This window comes from Eurypyga helias, unplaced genomic scaffold (genome assembly GCF_000690775.1).
Source record: "Eurypyga helias isolate BGI_N326 unplaced genomic scaffold, ASM69077v1 scaffold11519, whole genome shotgun sequence".
In the NCBI taxonomy this organism is placed as follows: Eukaryota; Metazoa; Chordata; class Aves; order Eurypygiformes; family Eurypygidae; genus Eurypyga; species Eurypyga helias.
In genome coordinates this window covers 10,118-34,602 of record NW_010271456.1, presented here as the reverse complement: position 1 = coordinate 34,602, position 24,485 = coordinate 10,118, and the positions used below count along the sequence as shown (strand labels likewise).

Sequence of the window (24,485 nt, the reverse complement as noted above, 5' to 3'; positions counted from 1 at the left end):
GTGGTATTTGAGAATCCAGACCCAGGACCGGGGGGAAGGTGGGGCAGTGATTTTTTTAGTAATGATCAGAGAGCATAAAGAGAACTGGTGAAGCTTGGTATTTATGTCATGCCTCTGTGTAACAAAAATACAGTGTAAACCAGAACCAAACAAGAAAAAGAAAATTCATCCTTTCAGAATTAATGTCATTAATGCTGACCAGCAGAGATGTCTTCTCACACCCTTTTTTCTTGGTGTGGATGTGGCTGCAGTAGGGACAATTTGCCATTTTATAAAATAGAATTTTTCATGACTGCCAACACTATTAGTGAAAGTGATAAATCATGACAAATGAGAAATAGAAAAGGATCCATTGGACTGTTCTGCCTGCTTGTCAGTGTAGGCTTGTTTCATTTGGTTTTCAATAGCAATTGTTTTGCTAAGGTTGCAAAAGAGTGCATATTGTTTTTAAGGTATTTTTAAATTTGATATCTGGAATGAATCTTTTGCAGCTCAGTATTAGATTAAACCTGGTTTGGCAAGTCATCAGCAAAATTCTTTTGGCTGCTTCACATCGTTGTGTTGAAGGCAAAAAAAATTACTTTTGCTTGAAAAGTACTTTTTTAATGCTACTACAGCAAAAAATACTTTTTGAAACATAATTATAGATATACTGTTGTCCTCAGAGTCTTTTATTTGAAATATAATTTAATAAGAACATGTTACATATAGGTCAGATTCTTCATGTGTGCCCTTAAAATTGATGTGTACGTGTGCCCATATAGCTGTTTGTGGGATTTACTCAGCACATTTGCACTTCACAGACGAGAGAAATTTTCTTCCTTTCTGTCAGCTAATGATTGTCAATACACACAGACTTTTAGTAAATTTAGGCATGGGATAAACTTATGTAAAGAGATGAAATCCATGGCAAAATTCCCATTGAATTCCCTTAAGCTGATTTCACAGTTTAATTTTGCCCATTACGTATATTCAGACAAGATTGGAAAAGCTAACTAAATGCCTATTACGTGGCCTGATGAGAAAGGTGCTCCTCAGCAGATCACTGGAGAAATGGATTTAAGGGGTTCCAACTCGCTAGGAAGTCAGAGTTAGTTAAATTTAGTGTATTTATCAGTTATTTACACCATCAAAAGTGGGTTGTTTTATGTCTGCTGATAGTTGTTCCGTAACAGTAAAGTCCTGTTCCTCTTAGGTATGATACTTCTGACACTTACTCTCCTTGTTTTGATGAGTTTACAGTAGGAGGAAATTAAATTTAACCATCAAATATGATATGAAGAAGTAAAAATAATTTTTAAACAGCAGGTTTTATTTACATGAGAAATGAGCTATTTCCAGGCTGTTTTGTTTGTCAGTGCTTTCACTTCCTTTCTGGTTAGGTTTCAAGTTTGGGTACTTCTCAAATGATTGGACCATTGTTCTTTTGAAAATGGATAGTAATTTTATATGTTAAAAAGAACACTTTTGGGTTTTGTTGTGTTGTTGGACAAGTGGAACCGTTAAGAAACGGGTGACAGAGCTGAGATGCTGGAGGTGGTGGGGAGCGCCCATGTAATTCAAGTACCAAAGGACGGGATGAGGACAAGACAAAATGCTTGTGGTAGTGTGCTGATAAACCTTTACAATTTCTGTCCAGCATCTTTTAGAGTCTTGGTACTGTGATTTGCAAGGCTGTTGGTTTCCTGAGGTGGGTGACATTGCAACAGGCTCCGTGGTGATGCTCAGGTCTCTGGAGTTTGCTAGCTGATGCCAGAGGAAAATGCTTAACCTCCTGCCTGAAGGCAGTGTAACTGTAGTCTGCTGTACCCGCGTAGATACTGCGGGACTCAACGTGGTTCCGAGGTCATCTCCGTGATTTTGGTATGCCAGGCTTGTGCCACAAGGAGCGATAAGTCCAAAGATGTAGAGCGCAAGTGGTTGACTTGACCCAGTGTGAGGAACCAGCTTTTCCCATACGTGGTGGCTCTTAGGACAAGGATGTGCCTAAGAGTATTTCCCTGATATGACTGGATTAACTGTGGATTAGCCATGTAAAATAGAGCTGTAGGGACAAGTGAGGTGGGTGTCATCTTCTTGATACTGTTTCATGGCTTTTTTTATTTACTAAACAGATGAGTCTCAACAGAAGCATCGTTGTGTTTGTTTTTTTTTTTTAATCTTCCATCCACCAATGATTTAATCATTTGACATGATTGGAGTTTTTAATTTATTATATTCCTATATATAATCTAATGTGTACCTAGCTGCTTCATGTCATTGTCTTAATTTTCCAAGCTTCAGATATCCAGTTAAGAGAAATGCTGTGCTCCAGAGATAAAAATGTTCCAGTTTATTTAAATAAGTGTTGCTTTTTTTCCTAAGGTTCTAGAAAGTTATCAGAGTGGAATGTGGCTAGATGTACCTGATAATCTCTTGCTATTATATTCTTGATGAGGTTTTGCTGTGGTGGGGAGGAGGAGATGAAATATACAATTACCTGGTGCCTCTACTCATCTTCTTTAAATTAGATATGCTCAAGAACAAACCCATATAAACATTTCTTTCGCATCTAAAGGTTAGAGATGTACTTTAGATGAGACTGAGAAAACCAAGCTGGTCAATTGTGCAGAGGAGACCTGTACTTTGATGTCCTGGTGTTTATTTTTTATTTTGCAGACATTTACACATGCATCTGCTCCTGACCTGATTTATTTTGGGTAGTCTAGGAGTTCTTTTTCCTGGCTAAATTGTGTGACCATGGTATTAAATCTTTCATAGAATTTGAAAGCCCAGCACATGCTTTCTGTCCTTACAATAACCTATGTTTATTGCCTGTTTTGGAGGATGTAGAGGTGAGTGAAACAAACCAGATTAATCAGCAGTAAGGAAAAGATACAGATTAAACAGGGAAATTTGGAAAAACCTGTTAGGATTTGATTGCTGTAGTTTTTTTGTTGTTATTCTTAAGCCTAATTCTAACACCAAGAAAGGTAGCTGAGTTGAGCAGAAACTCTTCTGACATATGTTGATGAATTTAAGAGCATTGGTAAATGCATCTTTGGTCTCCTGTGCTTTGCCAGCAGAGACAGGACTTCCCAGAGCAGCGCCAGAGAACACGATTTTTGGTACATGTTAGTTTAAACAGGAGTCACACCTGTTTGTCTGTAGTACTTAGAGTTGACAGAAAGAAATAAACAGCTAGCTGAGTGGGTAAGTAATATATTTTCCTCTCAAGGTTGTTGAAAGGTAGTTATAGGAGTCTGTGGTTAAACTTCACTGGAGTATCAGCAATAGAGGAACAATATTTAATGTAAAGGCTCCCCCCCCTCAGCCCCCCAAATGCAGCCTTGGAATCTAGTGAAAGAAAAGAGTTGAAACTAGCTGTGAGGTGTGTGTTTTATGTTTGGTACATCTTTTTAAAAGTCGTTAAGGCATTACTGTTTTGAAGGTGACAATCAGTATGGATGGTGTGCTGTTCAATCTTTCTCAGGTTTAAAATGCTTTAAAAAAGTTTTTATTGGTTCTTGCTTTGTCTACTTCCGTTTTCAAAATGTATACAAACTAAATGGGGAAACATGAAATAATCAAGTATAAATGTTTTTTGTAGGTACTTTTGAGCAGATTTCTGTCATCAGATACTAAGACTGGTGAAATCATGGATGTGTACTCCAGGGCTCAGAGTAACCGAATGAAACCAAGAATATCTGTGACAAAGGTAATTACCTGTATTAAAAAAAAAATATTTCAGAGCCTTTCAGTGTTTATCACAACAGTCTGAGAATGAACCAAGTGAGCTGATAGGTTTGGTTGGGTTTTTAATATTTTTTGTTTTTCTTCTGTGTATGTTTTAATATTGATTGTCCAACATTTCAAGGAGGCAAAGGAACTGCCTTTGCTTTATGCTTTGACATATAGTAAGTTGAACATACCGCAAGTTGAACCAGGAGGCAGAATAATTTAAATACTCTTTGTCCAATTATCTTGCAAATTCTATAAGCACTTGCTCAAAAGTTGCAGTTTATCCAATTCATTTATCCAATCATAATGATTGAGGACAGATGTGTATTTTCCATGGTTACTAATAAAGTCTTTATTTACAAATGTCCCTGCCCCTGTACTCTGCTCTTGTGAGACCCCACCTGGAGTGCTGCATCCAGCTGTGGAACCCACAACATCAGAAGGATATAGACCAGTTGGAGTGAGTCCAGAGGAGGCCATGGAGATGCTCAGAGGGCTGGAGCCCCTCTGCTATGGGGACAGGCTGAGAGAGTTGGGCTTGTTCAGCCTGGAGAAGAGCAGTCTCTGGGGAGAACTTATTGCAGCCTTCCAGTACCTGAAGGGGCTACAAGGAAGCTGGGGGGTACTTTTTACAAGGGCCTGTAGTGACAGGACAAGGGGTAATGGGTTTAAATTGAAAGTGAGGAGGTTTAGATTAGATATCAAGAAGTTTTTCCGGGAGAGGGTGGCGAGGCACTGTGGATGCCCCATCCGTGGAAGTGTTCAAGACCAGGCTGGATGAGGCTTTGAGCAACCTGGTCTAGTGGAAGGTGTCCCTGCCCATGGCAGGGGGGTTGGAACTCAGTGATCTTAAAGGGCCCTTCCAACCCAAACAATTCTATGATTATATGAAGTGTGTGCAATGTTTAAGAGGAGAAACTTGTCGCAGGAGAATTGCATTATTTTATTCCATGAGCAGATTCTGTTGTTGTAAGGGAAGAGTGTCTGTGGTATAGGTCCTGTAGAAAGTGCTTGAAGGCAAAGGTGAGCATTATGGGACTGCTAGGTAGGGAAGCAGTTGTTCAGGTCCTGATATGGAATGTTAACTGCCATACATTAAGCAGTTTTTAATTATGGGTGGTATTCTTTCACTTTGACACGTGGTATAAAACCTTTATATTTTATTGGTTTAGGAGAAATCTCCAGCTGGAATAGTTATTCAACTACAGCCAAGTAATTTTGTATTCTTAACCTGAACATAAAGTGGATTTTAGAGGACTTTTTTTAGTCTGCCCTTTGTTTTTTTTTTTTCTCTTCAATTTAAAAAAAGAAAAAAAATAACAAAACCAGCTCCCCCACTCCCTCACCACCCTCCCCATGTTTTAGACTTGATAATGACAGTGACCAGTGATTCCTCACTGATTCTAATGGTTGCCTAAAATATTCTCTCTCTGAATTGCTCTGTTAATTGCCATCACATTCTGTACTGTGTGGTTCTAGGAACATGAATGTGACCCTTCTCAGGTCTCTCTCAGAACTATGCATTTTCATACAGCCAAACTCCCGTGTTTTGATTTGTAGCTGCCTCCTTTTGATTTTTCCCTGAGGAATGGCTACTTACAGCGTGGAACTTCCATTCTTATGGAGCCAGGCAGCAGGGTTACACAATGTTACATCTTCTGTTGATTCACAGTTTGCTGTCTGATCCGTGTCTTCTTCCTAAGACTTTTAATACTTAACAGGAATTCTTGCAGTAGCTCTTAAAAGTCAGTGCATGGCTGTGGTGTGCACATTTAAAACCCAAGTTTCCAGTTTTATGAAATGGCTTTAAAATATTAGGTCCGTTTGAATCTTAGAGCACACAAAATGAGGAAGAGCTGTTTTCTTACAGCACAGCAGAGTAAACATGACTCTTAAGCACTGGACTTCTCTGCCAATTGTGGCATCAGGTTTGTTGGTTGTTTGAAATGTTAGAGAGCAGCTGTTTAAAACAGTTCATCAGACCAATTAGTATAGAATTTCCTCCAGTGTCCTGTGAAGGATCTGTAGATAATGACTTCTTGATTTACTGTCCACAAAGGGGACACTGCAAAACTTTGACTTGCTCATCTGAACTGGAGGCATGACAAGGATTTTCATTGTTCAGGTCTGTCTTGCTCGGTGCACATTTGAGGATATTTTGGGTTTTTTTCCTAGTATGACCTACGAAGTTCAAAATCTGTGCTCCCTGTTGAAATAGGATTTCTTGCCGGATGTGTGGCTTTCAAATTTCTGTGAGGAAGGAGTACACAGGCCTAGCAAGTAGAGCTTTATAGATTGCTTGGGTTTTTTTTTTTTTGGCCATATGTTGATTTATTTTGGAAGTAATTGTATTATTTATAATGACAAATGACTCCTTTGTGGCAGATGACCTCTTGTCCTTACCGAAACGGAGCTGATATTCTTGGGGATTTGCTGGATTTCAGTTTTTAATGTAGTTGAGTGTCTCCTAGACTGGGGTTGTGAGAGAACTTGCTTTCATTATCTGTTGGATAGGAGGATTTCTCTGTAATTGAGTCCAGTCATTTGCTGTCACAAGCACAATTTTGATGAGAATATGAAGAATTTATTAAATACAGTCTCACAAGTAATGAGGGGAGATTAAAAACAAAACCCCTACTGCTGTTTTTAAGTGTCTTAGTTATTACAGCATTGTGGTTCAAAAAATCTTATGAATTCCAGGCTGAAGCCATTCACAGCAAATTTATACCTGTTTGTTCATGGATGTCGTTATTCTTCAATGTTTTCTTTTTTCTTTTGCGGATGTTCACCCTCGTGATGTTTTTACAGTTGGTGATCTGTCCTCTGTTAGCCTTGTTTTTTTGGAAACTCTGTAAACTAAGGTTTTAGTCTGCTTTTGTATGAAAGCTTTTGCATTCCAGTGATTATCCTTCATAGTCCTACTTTCCGTGCTTGTTGGGAGTTAATCTTCTTTTTACATGTGGACGATACAGTGTGTGCAGTTACACAGGATGTCCTTCTCAGTGACTCTGCTGTCAGTTCTTTTCACTGAAGGATGCGTACAAGGGTCATGCTTGCTATTTTCAGTCCTGTATCAGATTGACCATTCCTTGCTGTACCATCATCGAGAAGTCAACTCAGGTCTTTTACTTCCCAGCTTGTGAACTCGCAATTCTGTTTTAAAGCTTGATTTGGGTTTTAAAGGACGTAACTGCATTTTGTACAGTTGTGTTTTAAAATACTCTCACGCTGAGCAAGTTCTTCCCGTATGGTATGCTGTTCCTCCTCTTAACTGGTGACACCTCGTTACTGTGGAGAATTACCGTCAGATTTCATTGACATATTTACTTCTGTTTCCCCATTATATTAATAATGGTGGTAATGTTTGACTTCAGTCTGAAGACAAAGTTTGATAAGTTGGCTACTGACCTACATCTACTGTATCATAAAAAAAAAAAAACCTTTACTCTCTCCATTCAGGTGAATTCTTCTTTTCAAAAACTCTGTCTTTTTCTGGCTTTGCTAACTCTTCATATATTTCAGTGTGAATAATCTGTGGAAGTGCAGATAGATGGGGTCTTTTCTCTATGTATGTATTTTGCCTGTTAATTTCCATATCTTTAGTTTTTCCATGTTCTGAACTTTTTTATGTTCATTAATGTGATCTTAAAAACAGGCATCACTTCCTTCCTCCTCCTTTTAAAAATACGGTTACTTTATGGCTTCAGCTATGTAGCCCCACCATCGGTGTGCTACTAGACCTGCCTATAGTCTTATATGCTGGTCCTTCCAGACCTGAAGGAGATATTTTTTGATTGTTGCATGTTTCTTCTTCTATTTCAACTCTGTATTCTCCAAAATCTTGATTTTTTTTTTTTTTTCACCCCCCTTCACTTCAATGATAATAGTTTCTAAAACCATACTCCTGTTCTACTTATAAATCTTGCCTTTTATTTCAGGATGTTAAACTAGGGAAAATACTTGCTTTTAAATAAGCATGTAGTAAGTTTGTGGCCTTAGAAAAGCTAACTACTAGAGAACAATGATAAGCCTTTCTCAAACTGGATCACGGTTGGTCTGCAGGAAAGTAGCAGGTCATGTTGTTTGACTTTTTTTAATTACTATTTTGAGTGCTGTCACTGATTAAGTTACTGTAGAATCTGCAAACAAGACCTTTCAACGTGTTTGTTTGACTTCACAGATGACTTTGGTATGGTGAATGGGGGAGCTACTGGGGGAGGGTCGTTGAACAGTATTGTTGTTGCAGCCACCTGTAAATTTAGAGAAAACAGAATCAAGACCAGAATCAAGTCAGCATACTTGGAGAAGTACAAGATGTATTACAGAAGTGTGGAGGAAATTGCAACTAAATATGTGGAGGGACAAAGGAATAGATGAAAGTGGAAATTAGATGAACAGCTCATTAATTTATTATATATGACCCAATAGTTGCCTTAAATGCATTTTAAAATAGTTCAGCTGTTACTTTTCCATAAAAATGACTGGTTTGACTGCTTTGATGTCACTTGGCCTTAGCTGTCTGGGGGGGTAGTCTGGGCCTTGTTTGCTAACATTCTGAAATACGTTTTGGTAATTTCAAGGGTCCCAAAGTGAAGTTTCTATTTTGATATTGTCTGCTCATTCTAGAAATGCTTTCCTGGCCTTGCTGTAATAATTGGGCTTCCCATGTACCTGACACCATTTTTTTTCTAAGGGGGAGGGGGGGAACTCCACAAAGCCAAACCAAAATCTTTCTTCAGGTTTAACTGTAATATGTAATAATCACTTTTTACCATAGAGGGGTTATTTTTTGCTGTGGGAGTACCAGAAATGTAAAGCATTCTCTGACTGAATTTGGCTATCTAGCACTTCTGCTATTGTTTAAGAAGCTATGCAAATTTGACATAACTTGGCATAAACTGGACACTGATTTTTTCACTTCATTTTTAACAGGCCAGCTGTGTAGAGAAGCAACTGGATTAACTGGTTATAATTATATCACCATCATATTTTTCTTCTTTAACCTTACTGCTGGCTAGAGAAATGACAATTCAAAAAAAAAAAAAAGAGGGTTGCTAACTTCTTAAAATGAGAGGATATTGTCTATTACAAGCTGAGTGAACCAGTTTTTGCTGTTGTTCTGTCTTGTTTTATTTGACTTCAGATACCAGGGGTGATAATTCTTTTGTTCTGCTGCACTTCGTTGCACAGGGAGAAAGTCTCAGATTCTTAAGCCTTTTTTAGCCATCTGTGGGTGCTTGCATGCCAGCATAAGTGTAAATACAAGAAAAGTTACAAGAAGTATTTACATGGGATTAAGTTAGTTGTTTCATATTCTTCAAGGGATGGGAAAGGAGAATGTGTGGATTTTTATGGAGTTTTTTTAATTTATTTTCTTCCCCTTTTACTTTCGAAGCCACCTCCATTACTTTCCTTGGCTAAATTTGCTTTTCAACCTTTTTAAGGAAAAGCTGATGGAAAAGTTCCATATACAGACTTTGGTAGAAGGAATACGTGGGGCTTGGCTTTCTTCTTGGATGCATCTGTTTCTTTTTTCAAAGTCTGCATGTTTTCACCTGTTTTTTACACAGAATGGTCATTGGCTTTTGGAATAAAAGCCTTGCTTGAAGAAAACAACGTGTCTGTTACAGTTCCATGTCGTGAAGTAAATTTAAACTTCAACCCAGTGATTTATATACAAAGTAATTTGAAATAGTACTTAGAGTAGGGAAACCTATGGGAGGCAGGGGATAGATAGAAGGACCCTTTATCCAAAATGAAACATGCATTTTTGGGTTTTGTCTTACATTTTTTTTTCATTGTTTTCTAGAGTTTTGGTGAACGTGTACTGCACTCTATGAAGTCACTGCTACACAGCAAAAAAGAGTTGTGCAATGTGTCAGCAGAGGAATGTCTAAATCAAGAAGAACAAGATAATTTTATTGAGGTTTGGCATAACTTGACCATTTATATGGGTTTTGTGGTTATGGTAGGAAATTATTTAGCTTGAAGCAGTATGGGAAGTCGCAGGGTACTAAATGCGAACAATGGGGCAAGTTTCTGGCTGTAAAATCTGTACCCCCTCTCTTCAGTTTTTAATTCAGTCACTGTAGTCTTGAAAAGAGCTGTAGCATTTGAAAATGACATTTCTGCTTTATATGAACGCTCTTGCCAGTGTTTCATGCAGTCACAGGCTCTTCGGGTACAGCTGCCTGCTCCAGCGTGGGGTCCCCCCAGGGCTGCAGGGGGGTCTCTGTTCCCCCGTGACCCTCCGTGGCTGCAGGGCACAGCCTGCCCTCTCACCACGGGCTGCAGGGGAACCTCTGCTCTCCAGCTCACGTCCTCCCGCCTTCCTGCACTGACGTGGATGTCTGCATAGTTGTCTCTCTCACATCCCATCCTCTCTCTGCTGCAGGTTCTGCAGCAGTTTCCCCCCACTTTACGTGTGTTATCCCAGAGGCCCTGCCACTTGCCCAGCAGCAGGTCTGACTTGGAGCTGGGGAAGCTTCTAGCAGCTTCTCACAGGAGCCACCCCTGTGGCCCCTCTACCAAACTGCCACCGCACAAGCCCAGTACAGGGGGAATGAATAGAACTGCTTGAGTTACAAGGCAGCAGCTTCTCCAAAGGGAAAAGAAAAAAAGTAGGAAGCAACATGTACTATGTATCTTGTTTTAAGTGGTTTAGAAGATAACTAAGTAATTGACAGGCCTGACAGGGAGCCTAGAGAAGGAGGGGGTGACCTGAAGTGGCCAGGCAGAGGAGCTGAGTGAGAGAGGAGGAAATGAGGCAAAAAAGACTCACAGAGCATTTAGAGAAGTCTGAGAACTGGATAAGGAGTAGCAGGAGGCAGACTTAGGAAGGGGCAGACTGTTTGACCAGCAGAGATGAGTTAGGATTGCGTGGATGTCATCAGGGTTTTTGGGACTGGCTGGATGTTGAGGTGATGATATTTGGGGACCAGACAAGAAGTTGAATTTGTGAAAGATGGAGAGCTCTGATACATTAGAAGTAAGGAAAAGAGTTAAGCAGTGGAGGAGGGGGCAAAAGCTTGGCTGGGTCTGTTCAGACAGACCATGTTCTAGATATGCAATCCCTCAAACATTGCCTCCCCTCCCCCCCTTTTTTTTTCCTCCTTGTAGCAAATAGCTGGCAATGTGGTTTATAGGCCTGTGATGATGGTCCCTATGGAGAAGCATAGCTGACTATATTTAGTTACCTTATTAGCTCAAGCAATTAAGAGCCCTGTGCTTGAAATGTAAGAGGGTCAATATCCTGCTACAGAACTGGTAATTTTTTCTTATAAAAATATAGGAAAAGACACCTATATGCAAAGTAAGGCTAAAAACCATTATTAGGACTGCAAAGATAATTACTCAGACTTAGGAAAAACAGAATTTAGGTTTCCTGTACCATTTTAATTCATTTCCTCTATACCCCTGGGTTATTATGACCTTCAAATACAGTGTCTCATACACTGTTTTTAGGTTAAAGATTTGTGTTACCAACGGTTGGCCTTTCTATCTCCCTGGCCTACTCCCCAACATCTTGGGGAGTATTAGTATACCACCAGCATGAGGTGGCATACTAATTTCAGACGTGTTCAAGGTCTTAAAAGGTGATTATTTTCCTGTGAAAGCTGGAGTTTGGGCACAATAAAGAAATGCAAATTAGTGTTGTAATGGAGGCAAAAATAGGCAAATCTAGCAGTGGTGCGGTCTGTGACAGCAGTCTGCTGGCCCATCAGTGTACAAATGGACTGGTTGGCCTTCATCTGTGTGAAGCAATGACTCCTGCATACTGTCCTATCTTGCACAATGAGTTATCCCATGGGAGAAGGAAAAGGTTGGAATCATTATCCTGAGGAAGAGGAAAGGGCACATAAGAAGACAAAAGAGCAAATGCCCATTAAAAGCTAACAAAAACCGCCTACCTAAAAAACACAACAGCAACAAAACACTGAAGCCTCTGAAAATGTTCTTCGGAAAACTTAGGGTTTTTTTCCAAGTCCTTCAAATTGTTTGATATTTTGCCTCTTCTGTGGAGGAATTCAGTTCATATTGTAGGTACTGTACAGATAAAAGATGTAGAAGCTGAAAGGTGCCTTGCAGATGTGGTACAGATAAAATGTTTAGGGGTTGAAGACAAGAAGTAGGAATTGAAGGATCTGTTGCTCAAACGGGGTTGTTTCACAGTTAACGGGGTTGTTTCACAGTTAACACAGTGAGCACGGTGCTGGAGACTGTAATTTGTCCGGAGCTATTTGGAGTGCTGCTGCAAAGCATTGTTTCATTTACAAATTTCTCATAACTGAAATAAGGATAAGTGGATGTAAACAGGAAGATCATTTCTGGGGGCACAGTGACTTCCCAGCATAAAACCCCATGAAATAAACAAGTCAGCATTTTTAATGTGTTAGTATGATTTCATTTTAAAAGAAAGTTTTGGTGGGTTTTTTTGGCACACGTTGAAAGAACATATTCAAAACTCAAATACAGTTCAAAACAGAATTGGTTTTCAGCCATTTGTTTTCTAGATTTGTCTCTTTCCTAGATTCTGTGTCTGCAGAAGCAAGTAGCTGAACCAGTTAATAACTGATTACAGACGTAGTGATGTTCTTTACTGTTTTTAAACATGAGACCCAACTGACTGCCTTACAGTAACAGGGAGTAATTGTTACAAATGTAGTGTGAGCTGTGACTTCAGTACATAAACTTCACTCGATTACATAGTGCTGTGAAATAACTGAATCCAAGCCAAATGAAACTGAAGTCCAAACATCAGTGCAAGTATTTAATCTTTGTGCTTTATTCCAAACTACAAAAAGGAAGCAAAATTTATTTTCTTACAACCTTGTTTTGAAAATAAATGATCTGGGATTTTTCTGTTGAGTATGCAGATACACTGCTGTTTTGTCATTAGGGAAATAGTAAATGAGAACTGAGGAAATCTGACGTTTGAAACCGAGTTTGAGTAGTGGATGTAAAATAGATCATGATCCTACTCTGAAGAATGAAGGTAAACCAAAATAGTGGTTCTCTCTGGCCCATTTATGTTGAATGATACAAGACACCTGTAGACAGAAGAGAGGAAGAATATAAGATTAAGTATTTCCTCTGTCCACAAGCACAAGGACCTGAGGTAAAGCTGACATTTCTGACATGTACCAGACTCCTGAGCCTGACGAGACTTTTTTTTTTGAGGTTAAATATTTAAATTCTTTTACATTAGGGGTTTATCTACTTGGATACTGCATGCAAACATGTGGCTTAAGTAATCTGTTGTGTTTTGGCCTTAGGCTAATCAGTTTACGCGGTAAATTGTATAATGTGTTGACATCATGTTCTCTTCATTATATCCAAATGCCTCACGTTTAGTTAGCATGGACAGATTTCAGACAGGAACTGTTTTACACATGTCCAGCTTGAAGCAAAGACAGATGAGCACTGATCTTTCAAAATCATTCTTATTTTAATAGATATAGTAAGTTCTGCTCAGTGTATACCAGCTAAATAGGCCACTAAAAAAATTTCCATGTAGTGAGTTTTAAATGCTGTATCTGCTCTTTAGTTTGGTCTTACCTTTCACAAGTCAGATAGCATAGCAGTACTAGTCTTTATGGAAGACCAAGCTACTTTTTGAGCAAGCTACGCTACTCTAAGGGTTTTCATGGTAGTAGAAGGAAGCTTTATAGTAAAGCCTGCTGAATTTTTAACCCTTAATTCTCTGCAGAAAACGAAAAAGTTCTTTTCTGTACTTCATTATGTTCCTGTATTTCTTTTACAGATTACGTTTATGGGTTTTGCTGAAGAGATGGGTGTGGCTCATTTGCAGGTACAGTGTGTATCTATACTGGAAAATAATGCTCTTCAGCACTAGTGATTTCTTCTAAGTAGTGCCTAACTTCTTAGGGGGAAGAATTTTGGTGTTTGAGAAATGAAATATGTGTACCTTGAGCATTTAATGTAAGTTTTAAATATCATCGAGGTTGGAAAATAATTATCTTAATACAAACATCAGTGTTTTATATCTATTTAAAACATTACCTGGGCCACTCTTTGCACTGGAATAGTCTAGAATAGCTCCCTTAAATTGGGGGTGGGATTTGTGTTGCATGTGGGTTTTTTTGGGCTAAGTGGGGTGTTGTTTTTTTTTGTTTGTTTGTTTTAAAAATGTGTGTATCAGTATATCAGGTTTGTAACCTTCTCCTTAGTCGAGTTGTGCTTATTAATACGGTGCAGTTGCCACCTGCAAACCAAAACTTTACGGAATTGACTGCTGGCTGCGAATTGCTGGTGGGGGACAGCATTATGGTTACTGTTTAAGATACTATTCTGGAGACTTAGATGGGGAAACCTTATTTTAGAAGGGAATTGTGTAGCAAACCAGCGGGGTTGTGCCATGCCGTCTTAAGAAATTAAGGATTTAATCTTCCAGTACAATTTACACATCAGTATAACCCATAATATATGTGTTTATAGTGCAAATTCACACTTCTACTCGGTCCAGGTCTTGGTAGATAGATATTGCTGTAGTAGTTTTCCAGTGTATAAAAGCACAAAACCAAACTCTCAACCTGTTTTTGTTCAAAGTTTTATCAATGTTGCTAATCAATCAAATGCTCAGAGGGCTAGAGTACCTCTGCTATGGGGACAGGCTGAGAAAGTTGGGCTTGTTCAGCCTGGAGAAGAGAAGGCTCCGGGGAGACCTTATAGCACCTTCCAGTACCTGCAGGGGCTACAAGGAAGCTGGGGGGGACTTTTTACAAGGGCCTGTAGTGACAGGACAAGCGGTAACGGGTTTAAATTGAAAGTGGGGAGGTTTAGATTGGATATCAGGAAGAAGTTCTTCCTGGAGAGGGTGGTGAGGCACTGGAACAGGTTGCCCAGAGAAGCTGTGGATGCTCCATCCCTGGGAGTGTTCAAGGCCAGGCTGGATGAGGCTTTGAGCAACCTGGTCTAGTGGAAGGGGTCCCTGCCCATGGCAAGGGAGTTGGAATTGGATGATTTAAGGTCCAAGTTATCCAAGATCATGCTTAAAGAAGTGCCTTGTCCCTGTTTTTCTAATAGTGGGCTAAAACACCATTCCAATAAGGCACACTAAGAGCAGGTAGAGTTCCACTGAGAGCCGTTGCTAGCTGAGTTCAATCTTCTCCTTGTAGCTGCGTACCTTGTAGGATGTGCAGCTTCTTTTCAGTGCTTACGAGGTTCTCCTTTATGACTTTTAAGCCTCTTCTGTCCCCTGACAAGCAGTGGAATTTCTTCTTTTGCTAGAACAGTGAGCTGGAGATGAGTGTGGACTGAATTAAAGCCTGTTTACATGAGTTTTACACCACAGTTGGAGAGTGTAAGTGGGACATGGGGCAAGAAATAAGAAAGAGAAGAGAATCTTTACCCAATTTAGCAGCTGTTACTATTTAGTAGGGGTATGAGATCAAAAGCATTATAATTTTCATGGGTTTTTTTTTCACTTTGTATTCTCAACGTGTTTGTATATTTAAATCAGGAGTTGGTAGCTGTTTCTGCAGAGCTCCCAGATGTTCTGAAATCTCTCCAGCTGGGCAAACTAAAAGAAAACGAGGTTGTATTTCTAAAAGATGTGAAGAAAACCTTGACAAAACCTTATGTTGTGAAACAGCAGGTGAACATTCTGTATCTTCTTGCATGTCTTAATTACAGAAGCATATTATTTGGCTTCATAGAGAGTTTAGTTATACCACACCTTGTCTTGCTTGTGTTTTTGGGCCGTCTTACCACAGTAATATTTATGTTTTCGTGTTCTACCAGTTTCTTTAAAATTAATGTTAGAAAATCTCAAAATTAACTTGGTGCTTTCAAGTGCTGTATTATTAACAGAAAATATTTAACCAAAATTTAATTATGATGCTGATCCCATGCTTCTGCTGGACTATAGACTCTTTCACTTCCAGTTTGGTACAAAAATGAAACTTGTCAAGTTACTTACCTCTGCTCTGCTCAGGTATTGCTTTCATCCTTGGCAGACTTTTCGTCTTGAAACAGAGGTGCCAAAAATTATGAGAATGTTAGGTGTTCATAGATACAGTGGGCTCTTTTCTTATTAAAAAATTATTTACAATTATAAATGTTGTTAATGCTATGATTTCCATTATATTTATTTCCAATATTATTAATATGTTTTAAATTACATTATTTGCAATAATAAATGTTGTTAAAGCAAACATCTTAAAACCATATTGACTAATCATGCATGTTAAGTGTGATTATGTTGCATATATGGTTAAAAATACCTTGACGGAACAAATTCTATAAACCAAAGTACGATTCGGCATAAGTGTGCTTTGAAATACTGTCTTCCTCTACAGATTTTTAACATGCATTCTTTAATTTATAGATTCTTGGGTACATATTATCAGGGTTATATTATACAACCTTTTGTTTGGTTTATTGCAATGATTTATTCAGAATGCAGAAGTTAGGAAAATGAGTCAGTGATTTTTTTAACTGTCACTTTACACAAACTGTTCTGTTCATTTTCTTATCTTTACAATATTTGTAAATTGTTCAGTGTTCATAAAAATGCATTGAAGAAATCCCTTGTTAGTCCTGACAGTTGAAATCCTTCCAGGTTGTTATGTTTATTTTCTTGTTGCTCTCTTTTTCAAGAATCAACTTCCTGAAGTGTTTTGTGTGATGAGACTGTCTCCTTCATTCCCAAGGATCAAAGTTGATTATATATTTACCTTGCTGAGCAAGTATACCACAGGCATAAGATACACAGTGGAAATAAACTCATCTCCAAAACATCAAACAGAGACTTCCCATGGAGAAGATGATGACACTAATCAGTCAGTTTCTTCAATCGAGGATGATTTTGTCACTGCTTTTGAACACTTGGATGAAGATGAGCCTTCAAAGACACAAAGTGCTGGTAAGTTCTGGAGTGCTGTTGACTTGTCAAAATTATTATTTGAAATGTAGGCTGTTGGGTTTTCATGAGAGAGTAAATGTAAATAAATAGTAATTTTTTTTTTTTTTACATTATTCATGTTTTTAAAGGGGTATTACGCAATTGAAATTTTCTTTTCCTGTTCTTTTCACAACAGTTTGTCAACTCATAAACTGAAGATTCTAATCTCAATGTCAGTTGCAGATCAAATAGAATCTTGTTCTGCTTTGTGTGCTAAAAATTACATGAATTTGTCAGTGATTAGATTAATATAATAGGATTTGAAAAAAATGAAAGATTGTTTTAATCATGAAAGATCAGTTACCATTTTTCAGCCATAACAAACCCAATGATTGCCATCAAAATCTGTCCCTAATTTTCTGTAGTTCTGTGAAAATTCTTGGTTTTGAAGCGGTCTTTTTTTTTTTTCCTTTCAGGTGCATGCAGCTTTACATCTCGAAACAATCGAGATGCTGCATCACAGACCATCCTGTCTCCATGTTCAGAAGCTCTTGACTCGAAGATTCTTGTGGGTTCTGCACGTCGAAAGTCATCTGCCACATCTTCTACTCTGATTGATATTTTGGGACTTAAGGAGCTGTCCTCAGTAAAAAATTCAGTTACAACCACAATTTCTGATCCTTGGATACAAAGGAGTTTCTATAAGCCATATAATCCTTCTGATCAAGGTGTTAATTTTTTATGTAAAACGTTGTTTTCCTCCTCTCCAGCTGAATCCTCTGAGTCCGATTGCTCCAGCCCAAGTCCCATCATCTTCTTAGATGAGGAAGGATATCAGAAAAGCTTGAAGGCAAAACTTCAGCTGCCCAAAATTCCAGTACTGAAAGATGGTATAGAGGATTCAGACTCAGAAGTGAGTGAATTTTTTGATAGTTTTGATCAGTTTGATGAACTGGAACAAGCCTTGGAAAACTCTTGTAAAGTCATTAGGGAACCCATCCTAGGAAATCCCTCCCAGAAAAGGAGGGCTGCGCATGAACAGTTGTCGTCTTCAAGCGTTACAATGAATCCTCAGAAATTCAAGTTTGATCGTCCCACTCTCCCAGCCAATGTAAAGAAACCAACTCCTCGTAAACCAGAATCGCCGTATAGCAGCATCTTTGATGTCCCCGATTCCCCTCGCCCCGTTAAAACATCAGGGGAGGAGAACGGGGGCTTGTTTAGCCCTATCAGATCATCGGCTTTCAGCCCACTGGGGAGCTGTGGCTCTGCTGAGTGTTTATGTCGCATGAATCTTGAGGGAGATGGGACAGGTCAAAGTCCCCACGACGCAGCTTACGGTGGTTACTCAGCATACGCCGATAGTGTTTCATTTGAAATACTGGGTTCTGTTTTTCATTCCGAGTCCTCATCAGAACACGTACGTGCAGGAAGTGACGGGAAACACAAAGGGATTGCTTTGAAAGAGAAAAAAGTTCAAGCCCCAGGTCTCAAAATGAAAATGGGTAAGGAGCCAGATAAACCGACAAAATCTAAGCATAAATCACTAATGGTTAGAGATAGCATTCAAAAATTCGCAACTGAATTGGTCGAGAAAAGTCTTGGCAGCGCGTTTAAAGACCTGCAGAAAGGCGTTTCTTCGTGCACCAATGCCCTTTGTCATTTGGCTGCCAGGTTAACTTCTTCTGTCTTTCAAATGGCTTTTTACGAGATTGGGAGACGGAGAGCGATCTCCCTGAAGGAGCGCGCCATCAGTGGGATAGCAAACTTCTTGGTGAGTGAAGCAATAACCGGCGCTTTGAAAGAACTGCGGCACGTAAAGAAGCAAATATTTACCAACACGGTTGCGCGGTTTGCAGCAGACCTCGCTGAAGAACTTGTGTTTGAAGGAATCATGGAAGTATGCCAGTTTTCCTATCCATCGACACCCACAGCTGCTCAGCCTTCTTTGTTTGATTATGAAGACAAAGTGGTAAGATCCTACGCCAGAGATTTGTCGGAATCTGTCATTCAGGAGGCTTTTATTGAATTGTCTCAAGTTGATGTGACCTTCACAACACAAGCAGCCATTAGTGTTTCCATGGACAACATTAAATATGTGAGCGCAGAAAGTATGTTAGAATCAACACAGACTTCCACAGCTTTTCCTAATTTTAATGATAGGGTAGCACTGAAGCCAATCCAAGATTCCAAGAAGGAATATACAGTACAGCAAGCTCTGTTTTGCACCTCTGGTGTTGTAAGTTCAATACCTGTGCCCTTAGCTGGAAGAACTCTTTGTCAACGTCACGTTTCCTCTGATGCTTATAAAATGAAAGTAACCACTGCTCTGAATTCTGATGACAGTGTGAAAATATGCAAGGACTCCACTCATCCACTTTTCACAAGCAGAAAGAGCGAGGAGGAAGTAGCTTCTTTCAGAAATATATACTTAACTTCAGATCACAGTCGGAGTCCTGAAAATACTCCATCCCTCTTACACAACCAAAACAATACCAGACAAACAAGTGCCAGATCTGGAGTGAACAATAATTCCGAATTAACAAGTGGTTCAAAAGGCATTAATACTTTCTCTGGAACTATGGTAGATATGATAGTCAATGAAGCTTATGAAGCCATAACCTCATCTAGAGTAACAAAAGCCGTAGAAGAGTATACGGATTTTATAACAAGAAAAATAGTAGATAAGAAACCTCATGTGCAAGATTTCCCCAAGAATGTGTTTGCAGATCACCTGGCGAAGTATGTCATGAAACAGTCCGTGGATGAAAGTAAAGCTGCGTTACGCAACACTAGTGAGAATTTAGCATGTGATGTGAGCTCTCAGGCTTACGCAGGTGTCACTAGGAAAGAACCGTGTGTGATAAAGAAGCAGGAGGCCGAGAAACAAAGTAACCTGTCTACAAATGTGGAACAGCAACAGATGCCTTTGAATAATCCATGTAAATTTTTTCTTCCTCCAACTCCTTCTGTTCAGTGTCTTTCAGAATCTAAAGATTGCCGTCTGGAACAAAAAGGACACAGGTTTTCTTCAAAATCACCACCACCTTGTTCCAATGTGACTTTTGCTAGGCGTGTTCTAGAGGACTTTACAGATACAGGAAGCTGCTCAATAACATCCTTAAACAAGCCCTCAAAACCCCATGATATTCAGAAACCCTCATTAGGACCTTTGAATTACCGGCAGGCTGATTGTTTCCTGCATGCAAATAGCTTTTCTTCAGGGCTGTTTGGCAGTGAAGATGCTTTGCAGATGGAAGATAAATCAAGTCTCAAAGATGGAAATACCTGTGTAATGCCTGGTACACCCCCACCAACTCCTTTAGTACCATGTCAAAGTAGTTCTGAAAGAAACCTAAGAAAACTATCTAAGAAACTCAAAGGAGAATTAGCAAAGGAATTTTCACCTGCAACACCACCTTCTACACCCTACAATCCGTCTGCTGCTGGTTTGTCTGAAACTGAGCATGACTCTTTAGAAAACGAGGAGTTTATGCTGAAACTCATGCGTTCGCTTTCTGAAGAAGTGGAAAGTAGTGAGGATGAAGATCATTCTGAAGTGCCTGTTGGGAAAGAGGAGCATTCAGAAAAAACAATTCAGTATGCAGATTGTTTAGCTAGCCATATTGTTTCAGTAGCAACTGAATTGGCTGCTTCCCATTTAGAGGGTAAAAGAAATGAAGGAGAAGCTGATAGACCGGTTCAGTTTGGTATGCAAAACAAAAGATGTGGATATACTGCATTTATAAGTATACCAGAAGAGACATGCAATTCTTTATGGAATTATGCAGGTGATATGGCAGGAAAAGTCATCAGTGAGGCCAAGAAAATAGTGAAATCAAGGCATTGTAAACTTTTGAGGTTGAAGCAGGTTAACTGTCAGGTGGATTGCCTTTATCTGAGGAAAGGTGATAAAGATTACAGTTCAAAAGAACGGTGCGGTCCAGTGCGGGACCAGTGGCTGGGGGAGGGAGATTCATCTGTGCTTCATTTACCACAAGGTTCAGGCGTAACAGGTTTGACTTCCAAATACCCAAGCTGTGAAAGCGTGACTGATGAATACGCAGATCATATCATTCGAGTTTTGAAAAGAGAAGGTGGCAGTGCTGAACTGTTAATGGATCAGTATGCTAGCAGACTTGCTTATAGGTCTATCAAGTCAGGCTTACAGCAGGCTGCTAGAAAAACCAGATTGAGATACAACAGAAAGACAGTTCCTGGGCAAAACGCACAGGTGAACGGTAAGATGGAGCTGATCAAAGCGGTGACTAGAGATGCAGTGCAGCGTGTGAAAAGCAGCATTCATCACTGTGAAGACCAGGCATATGAAAGGAGGCTCAGCACAGGGAGAACGGGATGCGCGGAGCTGTTACGCTTTTCGGAATCCCTTGCTCGCAGTATCACTTGCGACGTCAGGAGGAAATTGAAAACGTCGGGAGCGTGTTTGCCAAAGTCTCTGACAGATTCCTGTCTATATAAAAAGACTGATTTTGATGAAGTCACAGGGGATCTTATTAAAACAAGATTTTCTAGGACATTTCTTCCTTTCTCCCCAGATCATAAACTGTATCACAGTACAGGCAGTTTAAATGAAAATGGCTACAGTGAAGGCATAATTCGAGCTATAGAACAATATGCTAGGAAAGTGGCTGATGATACTTTAGAAATGAGTTTAGAGTCGGCTGTTCTCCACGTGGCTGAAAACAGAAAAAATGGGGATAGGTTCTCGTATACTGAGAAACTGTCTCCTTTTTCTGGAACTGTCTGTAGATGCTGCAGTATGAAGGAACATCGGTACTGTACAGAAAGTACGTCTCGTCGTCTGCCCGCGCCAGAATCCTCCGTTCCAGTGAGGCATCTTCTTCATTCAGGATTAGGTGGTGCCTGTCAAAAATCAAGAGTGTTTCAGCTTGATATTCCTAAAATTCACGTTGATGTAGAGCAGAAGACAGTGCTTCCTGACAAGGGGGCTACTGCGGCCTTGGAGAAAGCAGAAGGAGAGCTGAGTTACACGAGTCTGACAGCTGACAGTGGTATTGGACAAGATGGAGTCAGTTTTGCTGAAAGCCTAACTACTGAAATAATGACATCAGCTATGACTAATATTGGTCAGGCAGTTAACATAAGGTAATACTAATTTTTTTTTTTTTCTTGCACTTTGTACCCGAAAAAGAAGGATTATTCATACAAATATGTGTTCAGAGGTTTGGGCTTCCTTAAAAAGGAATATATGCATTATGTTCTGAATCCTTTCTTTTCACTCTTCTGGTAATATTTAAATGATTCAGGACTAGAAGGAAACCCAAGTTTTTTCCATGCACGTGTGGGAGCTTGAAACCAAGGTTTCAAGGTGTATCAGCATGCATGTGTTCCAGTAGGTGACTAATAAGCGGAACTTACTATTTCAGCTTGAAATGCTGTTATTTTTACGAACAGTAGAGAGTAGTAGATCTTACAGGTTTATTGATCTGTGAGCCATGACGGAATCCAGGTTTGTTACCTAGTTGTATTTCTTCTTCTGTGCTAAAATATAAACTTGAGCTTTATTTTTGCATTTGTCTGTAGGGCCAGCATATGGTAGTGGCCAAACTAGCCATTGCTTGATAGCATGGAGGTTTTATTTTGATTGTGACTGTATTGTGACAGCGTCCTTATTACTGGGAAAAAAACCCTTGCGTTAAGAAAAACCAGCTTACTAAACCACGCTTTATCTTATGGAACAGTAACACGGTAGACAAGGAGCTGACTTTCAAATTCCTGTGTATCTAGCAAAGGCTAATACCAAGTTTCCTTTAATAGGCCTACAGATATGGGCAAACAGCAGCTGTTTCCTAGAACTGCCTGTGCAGTCATCTGTGACTTGAAATCTCCCCTTCATCGGGTCCAAGAAGTCTTTATCGTGTTGTTTTTTCCAGTTTATAGTAATATTGATTTTCCTACTTCTCTCTGTGTGTGTGTGAATTCCTTTCAATAGCTAAAGGTTACTTTTCCTGGTTTCTAGAGGGGCATCATGATGGATAATAAAATTGATTTTTATCTATTCAGTGCCTAAAGGCTACAGTGGGACTGAATTGAACTATTCAGGGTTTGATAATGAAACACGTACATACTAGCTTCTGCTCCATAGACTCAAGTGGAAATACTTGTTTTAGGGGAAGGGGAGTGTGTAACTTTGGCAGAAAACCTTAAGATCTGGTTTCATTTTTATGGTCTTTCAGTGAAAGCATTCAACTAAAATTCTAGCAGCATAAAAGCGCTAAATGAGATGTCTGTTGCGGATCTCTGCGCAACGGGGTTGAGGCCTTACTCAGTGTCTGACCAAAAAAAACCAGTAGTAATGTGGTGATGTGTTTCTATACCTGCAGTATCAACGATAGGCTTTCTGATTCACTTAAAAATATTACTTAAAGTTTCTAGTTAGAGTATGACAGCAATAAAATACAGGGTTTGAAGAGAAACTGTTTATTACAGATCTGTGACAAGGAGGTGATATTAGGGTGTTGACATGACAAAATTTGTAAGTGTTTCACGTTGCCATCTAATGTATGGTATATATTGCATAGAATCATAGAATCACAGAATGGTTTGGGTTGGAAGGGACCTTAAAGACCATCTAATTCCAACCCCCCTGCCATGGGCAGGGACACCTTCCACTAGACCAGGTTGCTCAAAGCCTCATCCAGCCTGGCCTTGAACACTCCCAGGGATGGGGCATCCACAGCTTCTCTGGGCAACCTGTTCCACTGCCTCACCACCCTCTCCAGGAAGAAGTTCTTCCTGATATCCAATCTAAACCTCCCCACTTTCAATTTACACCCGTTACCCCTTGTCCTGTCACTACAGGCCCTTGTAAAAAGCCCCCCCCAGCTTCCTTGTAGCCCCTTCAGGCACTGGAAGGTGCTATAAGGTCTCCTTGGAGCCTCCTCTTCTCCAGGCTGAACAAGCCCAATACTTTCAGCCTTTCATCACAGGAGAGGTGCTCCAGCATACATTTCTTGAGAGGCTGCCTTGTGTGGTGAAAAGAACTGGTGATGGTGTAACTGTAAATAAAAATGGTTAGAAAAAAATCACCTTTGTATTGACCAAATGGGTTCAAGTTCAAACCGTTAAACTTTACTCTAAGCTACGTATTTGTCAGCAAAAAGTGGGGCTCACTGAAGCAAAGGGGTGTCGGTGATGTGTTTAAGGTTGGCTTTGTAAATAGCGAATGTTACAGTGGCTGCTCGCTGTGGTGGGAGTAGGGTGATCGTTTTCCTTGAACTTTCTGCCACTCCACCTGTATATGGATAATCGCAGCGTGCTCTTGAAACTAAGTTCGTAGCTGCATGTTCTCATGTTGTAACCTTTTTTATAAGGAGTTCAGACTTCTTTAAAGTTAGCAAACTTTTTAAAGTGTCTCTTGAAGACTTTTGCTGAGATACCTGCTTGATTGTTTTGTGGATAGAAAAATTAAATTTATTTCCTGAGGGAAAAATTGTGTACAGATCATGTGTTGCTACACTTTCTTGAAGTAGGAAGACAAATTTATCTACAGGAAGACCTTTTTAAAAAATGGGATTCTAACATTTTAAACACCAGCGTATACTTCAGTACTTTGCCTGACCACCTAGCTGGTTGTACCAAAAGCAGGCAGGCGACAAGAGCCAAACTGTCCTATGGTGGACAAGTTAAAAAATGATAAGTTTTCTGCTTGAAAAGTGTATTTTGATATCCAGTCTGTAAGGCTACAGTGCCTTCTATGCTTGATAGCAAATAATCTTCCCCATGAGGGAATTATTTGTGCCATTCCCTTTGTCTGCTGGTGAAAAAATTCCAAATAGCAATCCATGACCTAAGCCTGTTGAAATTTCAAATTCTTCTGGTTGCTCCATTTCTTCTGTTGAGAATAGGTTACAAATTA

General features: G+C 39.6%; 1 protein-coding gene across 1 annotated transcript in view; it reads left to right on the top strand.

Moving 5' to 3' along the window:
• The first annotated feature begins 3,637 nt into the window (after positions 1 to 3,637).
• AKAP11 (A kinase (PRKA) anchor protein 11) overlaps positions 3,638 to 24,485 on the top strand; it is a 21,177-nt gene continuing 329 nt past the window's right edge. The window contains exons 1-6 of the mRNA XM_010158826.1: positions 3,638 to 3,697; positions 9,530 to 9,646; positions 13,484 to 13,531; positions 15,203 to 15,337; positions 16,342 to 16,606; positions 17,062 to 21,712. Of these exons, the coding sequence (XP_010157128.1) occupies positions 3,638 to 3,697; positions 9,530 to 9,646; positions 13,484 to 13,531; positions 15,203 to 15,337; positions 16,342 to 16,606; positions 17,062 to 21,712 (5,276 nt within the window). The remainder of the gene's footprint in view (positions 3,698 to 9,529; positions 9,647 to 13,483; positions 13,532 to 15,202; positions 15,338 to 16,341; positions 16,607 to 17,061; positions 21,713 to 24,485) is intronic.